General features: G+C 32.2%; 1 protein-coding gene and 1 long non-coding RNA gene across 2 annotated transcripts; both read left to right on the forward strand.

Moving 5' to 3' along the window:
* Positions 1–366: 366 nt before the first annotated feature.
* On the forward strand, positions 367–11,572 carry LOC120346548 (uncharacterized). Its single transcript, XM_078115207.1, has 26 exons — positions 367–517; positions 916–1,069; positions 1,138–1,220; positions 1,390–1,543; positions 1,911–1,993; positions 2,134–2,287; positions 2,463–2,545; positions 2,654–2,807; positions 2,886–2,968; positions 3,155–3,308; positions 3,809–3,891; positions 3,968–4,121; positions 4,204–4,286; positions 4,411–4,564; positions 4,842–4,924; positions 6,444–6,597; positions 6,976–7,058; positions 7,508–7,661; positions 7,867–7,949; positions 8,569–8,722; positions 9,096–9,178; positions 9,259–9,412; positions 9,600–9,836; positions 9,907–9,989; positions 11,189–11,342; positions 11,494–11,572. The coding sequence occupies exons 1-26, from the start codon at positions 367–369 to the stop codon at positions 11,570–11,572; spliced, it is 3,228 nt and encodes a 1,075-aa protein (XP_077971333.1).
* Positions 11,573–11,759: 187 nt separating this feature from the next.
* On the forward strand, positions 11,760–12,469 carry LOC144425660 (uncharacterized). The gene is made up of 3 exons (XR_013477581.1): positions 11,760–11,967; positions 12,039–12,121; positions 12,376–12,469. It is a non-coding gene; the product is annotated as an uncharacterized LOC144425660 (long non-coding RNA).
* The last annotated feature ends 684 nt before the right edge of the window (positions 12,470–13,153 follow it).

Raw genomic sequence — 13,153 nt, forward strand, 5'->3', positions numbered from 1 at the left:
CTAGTGATTTATAAAAGTATCATTAATTTTTGGACACTCCATTTTGAATAGCCGAATTTCAAGAATAAATTTTCTTTTTATCGTTAGACAGGCATTCAGAAAATTGAGTATATATATACATTTTTTTTTTTGAAGATTTCCGGATAGCTGCTAAGAATATAATATTGTTAGTAAACTTTGTAATAGTTATAAAAATATTCTATAGATTGCCTGTTAGGGCATGATAATATTATAATAAAATATTGTTGGAATGCTGCGTTAGCACATGTTTGAACATGGAAACGTACATCTATCACATCACTATATTTATTTCCAGTTATTGTATGCGAGATAGTAAATCTCAAATTATTTGAAGAAGATACTGTAATGACCTGTACAGATTATCATCATTGGAATTCTAAATGTACATTTAGTTGTTTATATGCAACATCTACATTGACTGGAATATCAGACACCATCACATGTGAAGGAACAACTGCTATAGGCACTTGGAACCCTTCTCCACCGAACTGTCTCTGTATGTTGCATCAAAGTCATGTTTTTGTGATTTTCTCCTCTCATTTTACAATATTTTTATGAAAGAGGTTAATAAACAGAAAACAGAGAAACTAGGCTTTAGGGAGAAAATATATTATTTGATCACAGAGAGTTTCACCCAAATCAAGTGCTGAAATATGTAAATAGATGCAATATTTAATCATAGATGTACGGTAATTAAAATAGATAGTGACAACATACTGTTGTTGTTGAACTTGAATTACGAGATTTTTGTATCTTTAACTAAATGAAAGTAGTGTCTGTTTGTTTTTTGGTTACATGATGCCGACAAATTGCTGTTCAGTGAATCAATTGTGAAAGACATTTTACTTTATTTACCTGAAATATTTGATCATCTTGCATTTTTGCTACTCTCAGTTCTTCCAGAACCGTGCACAGACACTGAATCAGGGCATTCTGTGGAATGTTTGATTAGTATCTGGACAATAAGTGGTTGCTTGGTCGAGGGGAATTTGTCGCCAAGTGAGGCATCACAAAATCTGATGACTTCATATGCTATAATGACAACTAGGTGAACATGAATTTTTGAATAAGGAGTAATTGAACTGTCACCGACTTTAATGGTATTTTTTTTTTCAGAGAATTATTGAGAGCATTTAAACCTTCTCATGAGAGAGCACGTAATGGTGAAGAACAGAGCCAGTTAGACTGTTATGGTATTGGTATGTATCTATTTTTTTTTAAATATTGCTGAAATTGTATTTAAATTTTCAGGACTGACTGATATTTTTAATGTTGCAAGTGCTTGGGAAATCCTCAGAATTGTAAATAATGCTATAAATCAATTAGATTATTGCAGTTAAATTTACCAACTTCTCACGTACATTTCAGTGGTTCCTGATGTTTGTAGTGATCCAAAGAAAGGCCACAGTGCTGAATGCATGGATGTCATATGGATAAAAAGTGGGTGTATCAAACAGGGACATGAGTTGCCAAGTAAACTGAACTCACAACAACAATCTACTCTTTCAAATATACCATTGAGGTTTGTTTAGACTGGTAATTGCAATCATGTGTGACTAGCTTGAAAATATTTTGAATCATTTTTGGAAGAATTCTGCAAAGTCATTTGCTGATCGTGTTTATAACTAGTGAACAATCTTTTTTTCTTTTATATTATTTTTTCATTAAGTCTTGAAAAAAAAAAGTTTAACATCAGAGGCGAATTTTGCAAAACTATAAACACAATGTCAATGTGCAGTATCAAATTCATCCTGGCATGGTAATGTAAAGTAACAAGTATTGTTGAATTTTTCAAAAGCAAATATGTAAACTCATTTATTGATGCGATTTTATTGCTATCTCAATGTTCTTTGTTTATTTTAATACATTCTGGCATTTGTTCCACTAAGGAAAATGTTGGATCAATTCAAAGACATTCAAACCAATGCTGTGAATGGTAATGTTCAATCTCAATCAGAATGTTATGGCCTGGGTGAGAATATTTTCATGTATAAATAATCTCATTAAAAGAACATCACTTTTTGGTGGTTGTTTGTTTACTTGTTCATCATCATATGTGTGTGTTTTATAATTTTTACAAGTACTTAGTTACTATTACATATTACATTCCAGTTTTCCCCAGTGGATGTGCCACCTACAATGGCCCACATTCTACATCTTGTCTTGAAACTATATGGAAATCAAAAAAATGTGTTTCTGAAGGAGATAGTTATCCCTCTAAATTATCGCCACATGATTTTAACTCCCTCAAAAACCGGGATCTAAGGTATTTCAGTGACATTTTTAGTTTGAATAATTTATCCCGTTTATTGAATGATATCTTACTTTTTAATTTGATAATAGTACATTACTGTGTCTATTCTTTGCTATTGGTAATTTGAAATTTGTGTGCCTCTCACTTGTCAGGCGTAATATATGATATTGAGTTGCAAATCTTTCAGGTCAATCTTATCTGAGTTTGAGTCATTATCTACATCTGCTAGTAATGGTGATGCTACAGCTCAGAAAAAATGCTTTGGATCAGGTAATATACTTTAAATATTGTCCCTGTTGATAATATGTTTTTTGTTGACTGGACATTTGGGTTCACGTGAATGGAGACAGTCAATTTTCAAGTACAAATGTTTTGCAGCATTTCCTGAAGGATGTGCTAACTATTACGGACCACATTCTACACATTGTCTCAAAACCATCTGGGCATCTGCGGGGTGTTCAAAACAAGGGACTAAATATCCTCTTTCTGTGAGTGCACAGGAATTAAATGAAGTGAAAAACTTGAATATACGGTTTGTATCCAATATCTGATAATTCTTTTATTCAGTATTATATGATTTTTTATAATTTGGTGAACATTGATTGTTCAGGGAAGTTGGTGACAGATATCAAAACTACAAACACCAGGCTGACAACAATAATAAGCAGCATCAGTTATTTTGTTTTGGATTGGGTAATATTACTTTATAATGGTGCCTGACATCATTTTTCCTTATATTCATTGTTTTATGTATTTTATTAGCAAGACCAGATATTCACAACAATACCAAAATAAAAGTTTTACAATTGGAATGAAAAAACTTGCAAAAATTTCGTAGGAATTCTTATGGCTTACAACAAGATAACATGTTTTTTTTAGAATATCCATCCAATTGTGCTAAATATAATGGCCCTCACTCAACACAGTGTTTGGAAACTATGTGGATTTCAGCGCAATGTCTTCCAGCTGGTAGTAAATTTCCAAGTAAACTTTCTGGATCAGAATTGGAACAACTGAGGACTTCGACTATTAGGTGCAAATAGTCAAATGAAATGACTTTTATATGCTTTTATTCACTATCCATATCTGTAGTAATCTGTGAAAAAAATAGATGTACATACACATTGGTGGACACAATTCAACTGAGATTAGCACATCCAGTCAGGGGCATGTCAAACTTTTCTGCTGCCCGGTGGGTATTTCTGAGGATGATGTCCCTTATACCTAACCTCAAAAATAGTTTGGGAGATAGAAAAAATTATAGATCTTGTTGTACATTAGAATAAATAAACTGAAGGTCAAGTAAGAGTAAAATGTTGTATTAATATTTACATCATCAAATCAAACATAAAACACACCCGTATAACATGCTTCCCGGGAGGGCTGCCCCTTTGGCCTCCTGCTATGAAACTCCTCTGCTGCCATTGTATAATTTTCAAATAAAAAATTCATCATTCTGATATAGTCTGATAGACTCAGGAATCAGTTCTCAAAATATAGCAATGTCTTCATCAGTTAAATATTATTTAACAGTGAGATCCAAGCAAAGTTTAAATCCACAAAAGAATCTGCAGACTCGGGAAATACTCAAAGTCAACAATACTGTTTCGGCATAGGTATGGCTTTACACATTTTTATTTTGTATATTTTTGATTTTTTTAAGTATTAATAGGAATGCTTGAAATTTCGCAGTTTATCCAAGTTCATGCAATAAATATTATGGTCCGTATTCTGCTGAGTGCTTGAAGTCAATATGGAAAATAGTCAAATGCTTGCCCGAGGGAACTGAATATCCACCGAAATTATCACAAGCACAACTTAGTGCATTCAATGGAAAAGGGATAAGGTAATTTTGGGGTTGCTGTAGTCTTGCGGGTAGCTGATAGATTGTTAGATGTGTGATCAATTTTTTCTTATATCTTTGTCAGCGTGCTCCAGAATCAATTCAATAATATTGCATTGGCGGCAGATCAAGGCGATAGTAGTGCACAAGAGAAATGTCACGGCATTGGTAATATAATTCTGACTAGCTCTATTGTGTAGTTAATTATGACTACATTTTCGCATATAACCTCAGATAACAAAAATCGATACTTGATCAGTTGATTTTTAAATTAATTTCTATTTTGTTTCAGTATATCCACAACATTGCACAAAATACTCTGGTCCACATTCAGTTAATTGTCTTAAAACTATTTGGACAAAAGTTGGTTGCTTGGAAAAAGGTTCTAAACATCCGGACAAGCTTTCCCCTGCTGAGAAGAATCGACTTAATTCTTTAACATTGAGGTATGCTGATTATACGTATATATTTTTTGTTTTTCATTAATATCAGCTACAGCATAACAAATTTATGTCGTGATTATATGCTGTTTGTAGGGTGTAATTATTTTAAACTGTTGACCATGAGTTCTTTGGCTGTTATGTTAATTAATCCAATTTTATTATATTTCCTAGTGATTTTTATTCTTTTTTCATAGAATACGAGTTATGGAGACCTTTATACTTATTGGAAGATAATGTCAGTATTCAATTTTTACAGTGTTTTTATTACCTTGTTTCTCAGGGAATTGGAAAGAGAATTTCAAACAGTCAAAGATTCGGCAGACAATGGCAACAAGGCTGATCAAAATTCATGCTTTGGAATGGGTATGATGTATTTTCTATACCAGGGATGGCGAACCACTGATCCGCAGGTCACAAAGTGACTCACCATGTTTTATTCATGACCCTCCAAGACGAATAAAATAAAAAATGCTCACATATCAGTGATAAAAATTGATAAAACCAGCCTTAAATTAATCTAACAATAACTAAACTAATATAATGTACCATCAGTTGGGCAGTCAGGGCTCCGATTGCTCATATTCAAATTGTTAATTTCTGGGCCGTTATGGGAATTTTCAAAACTTCTAATCTTGGACACACAACTGCACCGCTGTGTACCGTTATTCAACTATTTGCTCTGACATCGTTTATGACATAACAATGCAATTAATCAGTTCATTTCTCTCAACGTCTTGTCTCTTTCAGAAGTGCATCTGCAGACTGTTTTGGGGTTATACGCGAACTAGATGCCACTTTGCATTTTATTAGTTTCTTGCCTACAATGCTGTTGACAAAACAAAATCTTTCAGACTTGAAATAAAAACCTAGATATTTAAAATAAAAATGGGGCAGAGAAAAAATGCCTTAAAATGTGGTTGAAATCTGATCGAAAAATATAACATTATCACAGTGGAATTCCCCCAAACTCTTTGGAACCGTAAAATAATTTACCGCATCCTAAACGTTTTTGGTAATTCATATGCGTGTTTTTGTACTCTAATGTCCTAAAATCGAGTGCCATAAAAAGTCCCCGATAGAAGTGATGTAAAAGTAAAGCCCAAAACTACACCAACAGAAGCTTATAAGATTTGTTACAGAAGTTTCCTAGAGATACTAAATTGATTAAATATCTGTGACCCACTCTCTTTTGGTCCGTGATGAAAATATAATTTTTGACCCATTCGTTGAAAAAGGTTCGCCATCCCTGTTCTATACCATGGGTGGCCAACCTGCTTTCGACTGTGATCGACTGAAATCTTCAAAACAGCTCGCGATCGACTGATTCATAATGAAGTAATACACAAAATAAATGAGTACAGAGTTTGCAAAGAACCACACACATGCATACAAAAAAAGGCACATCTGTCAATAAGCTCGGCTATGTGGACGCATTTTTAATAAAATCGCCACAAAAATTTGCATTTTTTATGTTTTATTCAATTTGATTATTTATTGATTCCGGAATAAATTTTGAGATTACCGTAATTGAAATCACATAATTCAGATCTATATCCAAGGTCTGCCTAATTTTTAGTAGTAAGTATTGAATATTTCTTAGAAAATCTTGCCAAGTATTCATATTATCTAAACAGCAAAAAACAAATACTGTACATATGTGCAATCGTATTTTGCGCACGTACAGTAGACCTACTGTATTCGTCCTGGTTTAAAACAAGCAACAGGCGCTGCATTAAGCTAGTTCGGATCAATTTTGTGGGTTATGTTATTAAATTTCCATAACATTAGGCGCGATCGACTACTCGAGATTTGGCCTCCCCTGTTCTATTCTGTAAAACTTGACTTATTTCTTATTGAAAATTTCTTATTTATTTTATTCCAGAATATCCAACTGGCTGTTCTAAATATTTTGGACCTCACTCTATCTCTTGTTTGGAAACTATTTGGAAGACTGTTCAATGTCTACCAGAAGGCCAGAAATATCCACAAAAATTGTCATCTACTGAACTGAATGATCTGAATAAAAAGAATATTAGGTTTACTTCCTGTTTTATTTTAGAAGTTTTTGAGGATACCAGGAGTGGTTGTCTTTGTCAAGCATGGCCTCATTTGTTTAGATACTTTTAAACTGGTATCCTTCTCGAATTTATGGTTTGGCGCATTGCACTAAGCTAGAGGAATATGCTAAGCCATGTTATCGACTCCTGGGATAAATACGTAAATCCATAAATTCATGATAAAATTATAGGTTGTGGCATATTTCGGAGGATATTGATATTATCTTTTCAATTCAGTGCAGCCAAGTTTTTAATAAAATTGATAAGTACTACATGTTGAGACAAATCGTCCAATTGTCAAATTGTTACTAATATTTTTAATATATATATTTTTATAAGTTTTTAATTTAATTACAGGGAAGTTACATCCCGGTTTCAGGGAATGAAAGATTCAGCTGATTCTGGTGATGGCACCAACCAATTGTTCTGCTTTGGCAAAAGTGAGTTTCAAATGCTATGACAATTGCATGAATATGTGAAATATTATATTGAACCAAAAAGAATATTTTTTTTTCACATCCACCTGTTGCCAAACGAGACTGTAGGTAACCCCCACTTATACAAAATCTGAAATATTTTCGAATGAAATATTCTACCGAATTTATTGCAGCAAAGAAAAGTGGGTGGGCGGGGAGGTCCAAACTGAGGCCACTAATTGGTGATGCCAAGGTAGTTAGTTTCAAAGCGCCACTCAAGGAAAGGTCATGATGCTTGAGCTTGAGATTGTTTACTAATTATAAGATGAATTGCTCGGATATTACTTCGATAATTTAGTCATTAATCATATTAACATCAATACAGAACTTGATAATATGTTATAATAAACTTCAATTTATACATATAAAAGCAAACTGCCTTTTAACACCGGTTCAAATTATTTGTAAAACAGAATATCCTGCAAACTGTAATGAATATTATGGTCCATACACTGCGGAATGCTTGGATACTATTTGGAAATTAGTGAAATGTTTGCCAGAGGGAACAAATCATCCTAGTAAACGTTCCCAGTCAGACATTGCTGGATTAACAGGCTTGGGATTGAAGTAAGTATTCAATGAATTGAGAGTTATGAAGTTGTGATGAAAAGAAATCTTGTCTAAATAAGGCATACTTGTTGATGTTGATTTATTGCTAATTTTGGTTTTGACCCTTTCAAGATATCATAAAATAATTCACATGTTAATTTTATTTGAGTTTGAATGGTTGCAAATAATTAAGATTTATGAACCTGATACATATTTTTTCCAGCAAACTCATTGAACAAACGAAAGGGATAGCAGATGCAGCAGATAGCGGTGATATCACGGCACAGAAAAATTGTTATGGAATCGGTATATTCTCTATTTAGTCTTTGCTCCTTTGACTTATGAATGAAATAATCAAATATTTCCATGCTATTTGTTTTACTTTGTTGTTATGTATGATATTACTGTGTAGCAGCCACATGTGTGATAATAATCCTATTAAAAATGTTTTTACACAAAAACACTTTCATTTCACTCACAAAATGGAATAACTGATATAAAATGAAAAGAATCTGAATATTCATGGCTTCATGGAACAAGATTTCGTGTTCATCCCAGGAGAAACAAGACACCTCAGTTATACTGCAAACCAAAAATGTCAAATAACTTTTTGCAAAAGACCATTTTTCACAGATAATGTGACTTCATATTACCTCAAGGTTAAAGAATTTCGATTCCAGCTCCCAATTCTGTGTTACGCTAGGAATAGCGTTTTTGTATACATAGTGTTGAAAGTTTTGGTCAACTTTTAACTCTCACTCCCATTTCTGGAAGTCTGAATTCACAACTGCAGTTGCAGATAAATTAAAACCGGTTATGGCTTCAACTCTAGACTCCAGCTCCAATAGTATAATCGTTCATATAGTATAATTCATGTCTTGAAATTTCTAAGATTTTTGATTGCAATATATTTTATTGTATTCAGAATATCCTTTACATTGTACCAAGTATTATGGACCTCATTCTAAAGATTGCCTCAAAACAATTTGGTCATCTGCAGAATGTTTAAAAGAGGGAACGAAGTATCCACCTGTATTGCCGGCTGCTGAGCTAAATAGAATCAGCAACATAAACTTAAGGTACCTGTATAATTTATTTATTATACAATTTTTTTTTGATGTCATGAAATTCGATAATGAAACCACTTATTACATACCGTAACTCCATATTTGTATTACATTGCACAAAGCGCAAAGTTTGAATGATTTCATGAATAAGAAAGACCTAAACCCACAGGGCATAAATAAATATAAAAACAGCTATACAACAATGTAGGATATATTAAAGTTGAAAATGTAATACTGGGCATAAAAAATTTAAAATGCCAACAGTATTTGTTTTTTTAAGAAAATGAAATAGTCAATTTATGAAAGAAATAGATAACAGAATATAGCTTAAGTTAAATGTTTGGTGTTATTCTGTTTTAGTCTTTAAACCTTATTTTGCTTGCAGGGAAGTTATCGCTGAATTTCAAAACATCAAACAAAAAGCAGATAGCAATGATAAAGCACATCAGAAATATTGTTTTGGCACTGGTAACAATTTATCTTTTTGAAACAAAACCTGCTTTTTAATATTTTATCTTAAATTATTTACAATTGTGTCATATACGCAGAGTATCCAACACACTGTAGCAAGTATTACGGCCCTCATTCAATGGAATGCTTGAATACAATGTGGATATCAGCCCAGTGTCTTGCGGAGGGAACGAAGTATCCTGAAAAACTATCAAGTGCTGAGAAGCAACGACTTGATGATATGGATATTCGGTGAGGGAAAAGTTGTTTTTATTTAATTTACATATATTTATTCATTAATTATATATCTGTCTTGCTTATTAAAAAGAGGAATTTTTCCATTCTCTTTTAAAATTTTGTTCATAATAAAATTTTCGATGGATTTTATTGTTTGCAAGTCATGGTGTGATATTTTTGAATATACGTTTTACTTGTACAGGGCTATAATAAAAGAATTTAATGATTTGAAAGCATCATCAGACAGTGGAAATAAAGACAGTCAGACTTTTTGTTTTGGTCTTACCTATCCAACCAATTGCAATAAGTACTTTGGACCTCATCCAGTGACATGTTTGGTGACAATCTGGATATCCGTGCAATGTCTTCATGAAGGAACCAAATATCCTGAAAAACTTGGATCAGCTGAGAAAAGCCGCCTTGACTCAATGACTATTAGGTATATTTTTTGTGTGATTTTGGAGATTAATTTTTTTGCAAGAGAGTCACACAATAAATTTTTCTTTTAGACAAGTTACTGATGAATTTAGTGGGATCAAGAATTCCGCTGATTCTGGGGATGCATCTAATCAGAACTTCTGTTTTGGGATAGGTTTGTAATATAACAATGCATATATTCTTATTTTATGAATTAGTGGAAGTGCTGGTGATGATATGTTAGGAGCCAAAATTTTTATTCTTTTATTCATTTGAACGTTTTTTATTTGAATCTTCCCTTATATTTGCTTCTGATTTAATTGCTCATTGTTAATCCTTTGGTTTATTTTTAAATCTATTTTCAGAAATGATTTATTTGGATATTTTTTTTCTTTTCATCAAATTCCAATTCTTTTTGAATGAGTTGTTATTCATTTGATAAATTGTTTTTATTGTTATTATTATTTTTTTCTTTTGCTGCTTTATGCATGTTTTTCAAGGGATTTAATAATGATGACTTAAAATTTTTCAGTCACCAAAGACAAAGCTAAGCGATTGTATTTTCATATTATTCCCATGCTTTGGTGCACACCACATCTTGTATGTATAACATGTTTACTATATTTAAATATTATATATGCATGTTTCCAAATGTTGACTGGAGTTCAAAGATATTTTTTGCACAAACTACTACAGAGACCTAACCTGAGACCCAAAGTAATTTTGGTGTTTCTGTTAAATAAAATTTATTTATAGTCAACTTCAATTTGACCTTTGACACAATGTTTCAGTGATAAAGTCGAAAATTCTTTGGGTGTCTTCCAACGTTGGTTGAATACGCAATGCTATTTGCCACTTTGCCCATAATAACAAAAAAAAAGAATCGGACAATAAATTAAGTTTCATATTTTAAAAATATTATTTTTAGTCCTGATATCCTTGATTATTAATTCCTAGTTTAGTTTTCAAAGTAATTTTGGTTTATTACTAAACAGGAATAAGTTCATGCCTGGAATTTTAGCTCACTTTAATTTGGTGTCATAATGAAATGTACCTTGCCATGAAGCATTAGTGTCTTGACAAGTGATTCGAGAGTACAGTTGATCAACTTGACTTAGCACTTGATCTTTGAACATTTGCCGGACACTCAGCAGTTTGTCAACAATGTCTTTTTGTTATTTTTTATCAGCTGTACAGCTTGTGCATTGGATAAATTTGCATGTTTATGCATGGTATTATGTATTTCCTTTTTTGCCTGTCTGCTTCATTTATTTATTCTAGGTAAAATTTGTTATTCATTGGAGGATATTTCAACTATGTTTAAAATTCGCATTTCTTATCCCTTACTCATATATCCTTAATTACATATATTAGAATATCCAAACCATTGTGTGAAGTATTATGGCCCTCATCCCGTGGAATGCCTGACAACAATATGGAAGTCTGCAAAATGTCTTGAAGATGGAACAAAATATCCAACAAAAATCACTCCGCAGGAATTGCAACAATTCAATGGGATGGATTTGAGGTATGAGATGTTGCACTAAACTATAAGTAATATAATGCATACAGCTGTGGACACTAGTGACTTTTACTCATAGCTCCAAGAGAACTTCCTGTGGATATATTTTTACTTCAGTAAAGAGACATGTTGCAAATCAACTAACAAATTATTACAGGAGATTTTTGTTTGAAAAATTCGATTCTTGTGGATTAGGTCATAGATCATTAAATGAGGATTTAATATGTCTTCTATAATTTTTTTCAATCACTTATTAAGGACTGGCTTGAGATAATGCATTTTGCAGCCCTCAGATTTACTTATGTATGTTTTTTTATTATGGTATATTATACTTATCTTCATATAATCATATTGAAATCGAACTATAATATTGCCTTAACATGTTCTGTAATAGATCTGTTAAAAAGAAATTTGAGGATTTGAAGGCATCAGCAGACAATGGAAATGTAAATGACCAACAGTTTTGCTTTGGGCTTACTTATCCAAATAATTGCGATAAGTATTTTGGTCCTCATCCTGTTTCTTGCTTGGTGACAATTTGGAAATCAGTTCAATGTCTGTCTGAAGGAACGAAATACCCTGAAAAACTGAGCACAAGTGATCTAAATAGACTCAACACAATCAATATAAGGTATATTTTAACATTTTATTTTATTTATTCAACAATAAAAACACTTTACAAAACGAGTTGTTTCATTTCAGACAAGTTACAGATGAATTCAGTGGAATCAAACAGTCTGCTGACACTGGAGATGTTTCAAGTCAGAATTTCTGTTTTGGATTAGGTTTGTATATCGAACCGCATTTTTATTACTTGCACGAACTCTTTATTTATTTTTTGTCAAACATAACTGTATTACCAAATCCATGCATGGTTCTTAGCTTGTCAGTGTATATTCTATCAGTTATCTATCTATCTTTGGGTGAGCATTCATGAGTGGCTTTGAGAAATTGTAAATACAAACTCGTATTGCAAAAGAGATTTTGAGAATCAAAAATTTGTTTCAATGTTCGACTAATCTTTACTTAATCATCTTAGACTACCCTCAAAGTTGTGAGAAATATTATGGTCCTCATACTGTGGATTGTTTAACAACAATATGGAAAACTGCTAAATGTCTTGAAGAAGGCACAAAGCATCCACCCAAACTCAATTCACAGGAGTTGCAACGTTTGAATGGAATGAATTTGAGGTTTGTGAAATCTACTTGATATTGTTTCATATTTGATATTATTTCATATGCATATCATTCGAAAATGATTGCATTGAGATGAATTTAGATTAATTCTTGACTGCATTGTTTCATTATGCTACATATTCAGGCCAATTTGCCATAATATTGAATGTGGAGTTCTAACTTGAACAGTTCTTACAAAATAAAACCTATTCAATATGTTTTATGATATTGCAGTTTTATAAATACAATAAATAATTTCTACTTTTTCAGAGAGGTAGTCTCTGCTTTTGAAGAAATTAAAGCTTCAGCTGATAATGGCAACGTCCCCAAACAAGAATCTTGTTTTGGTCTAAGTAAGTCATCATGGTATTTTAACAAGTTTTGTGCTTCATCAAAATCACTTTTTATTTTGTATTTCATTCTTGCAAGTTCAATAACTAACATATTGTGATAAAATTATATTCTTGCATGCATTTCATCTACTTTTTGAATCAAGCGCGAGTCTGATTCGATACAAAGTATTGTACATTTTCTTACTTTCAGTATTTTTTTTTGTTTACTATTTATGACCTAAACTATTTTTATTATTTTTCAGAGTACCCAGATAATTGTAAGAACTACTATGGACCACATCCTGTC

This window comes from Styela clava, chromosome 8, assembly GCF_964204865.1.
Source record: "Styela clava chromosome 8, kaStyClav1.hap1.2, whole genome shotgun sequence".
NCBI lineage: Eukaryota > Metazoa > Chordata > Ascidiacea > Stolidobranchia > Styelidae > Styela > Styela clava.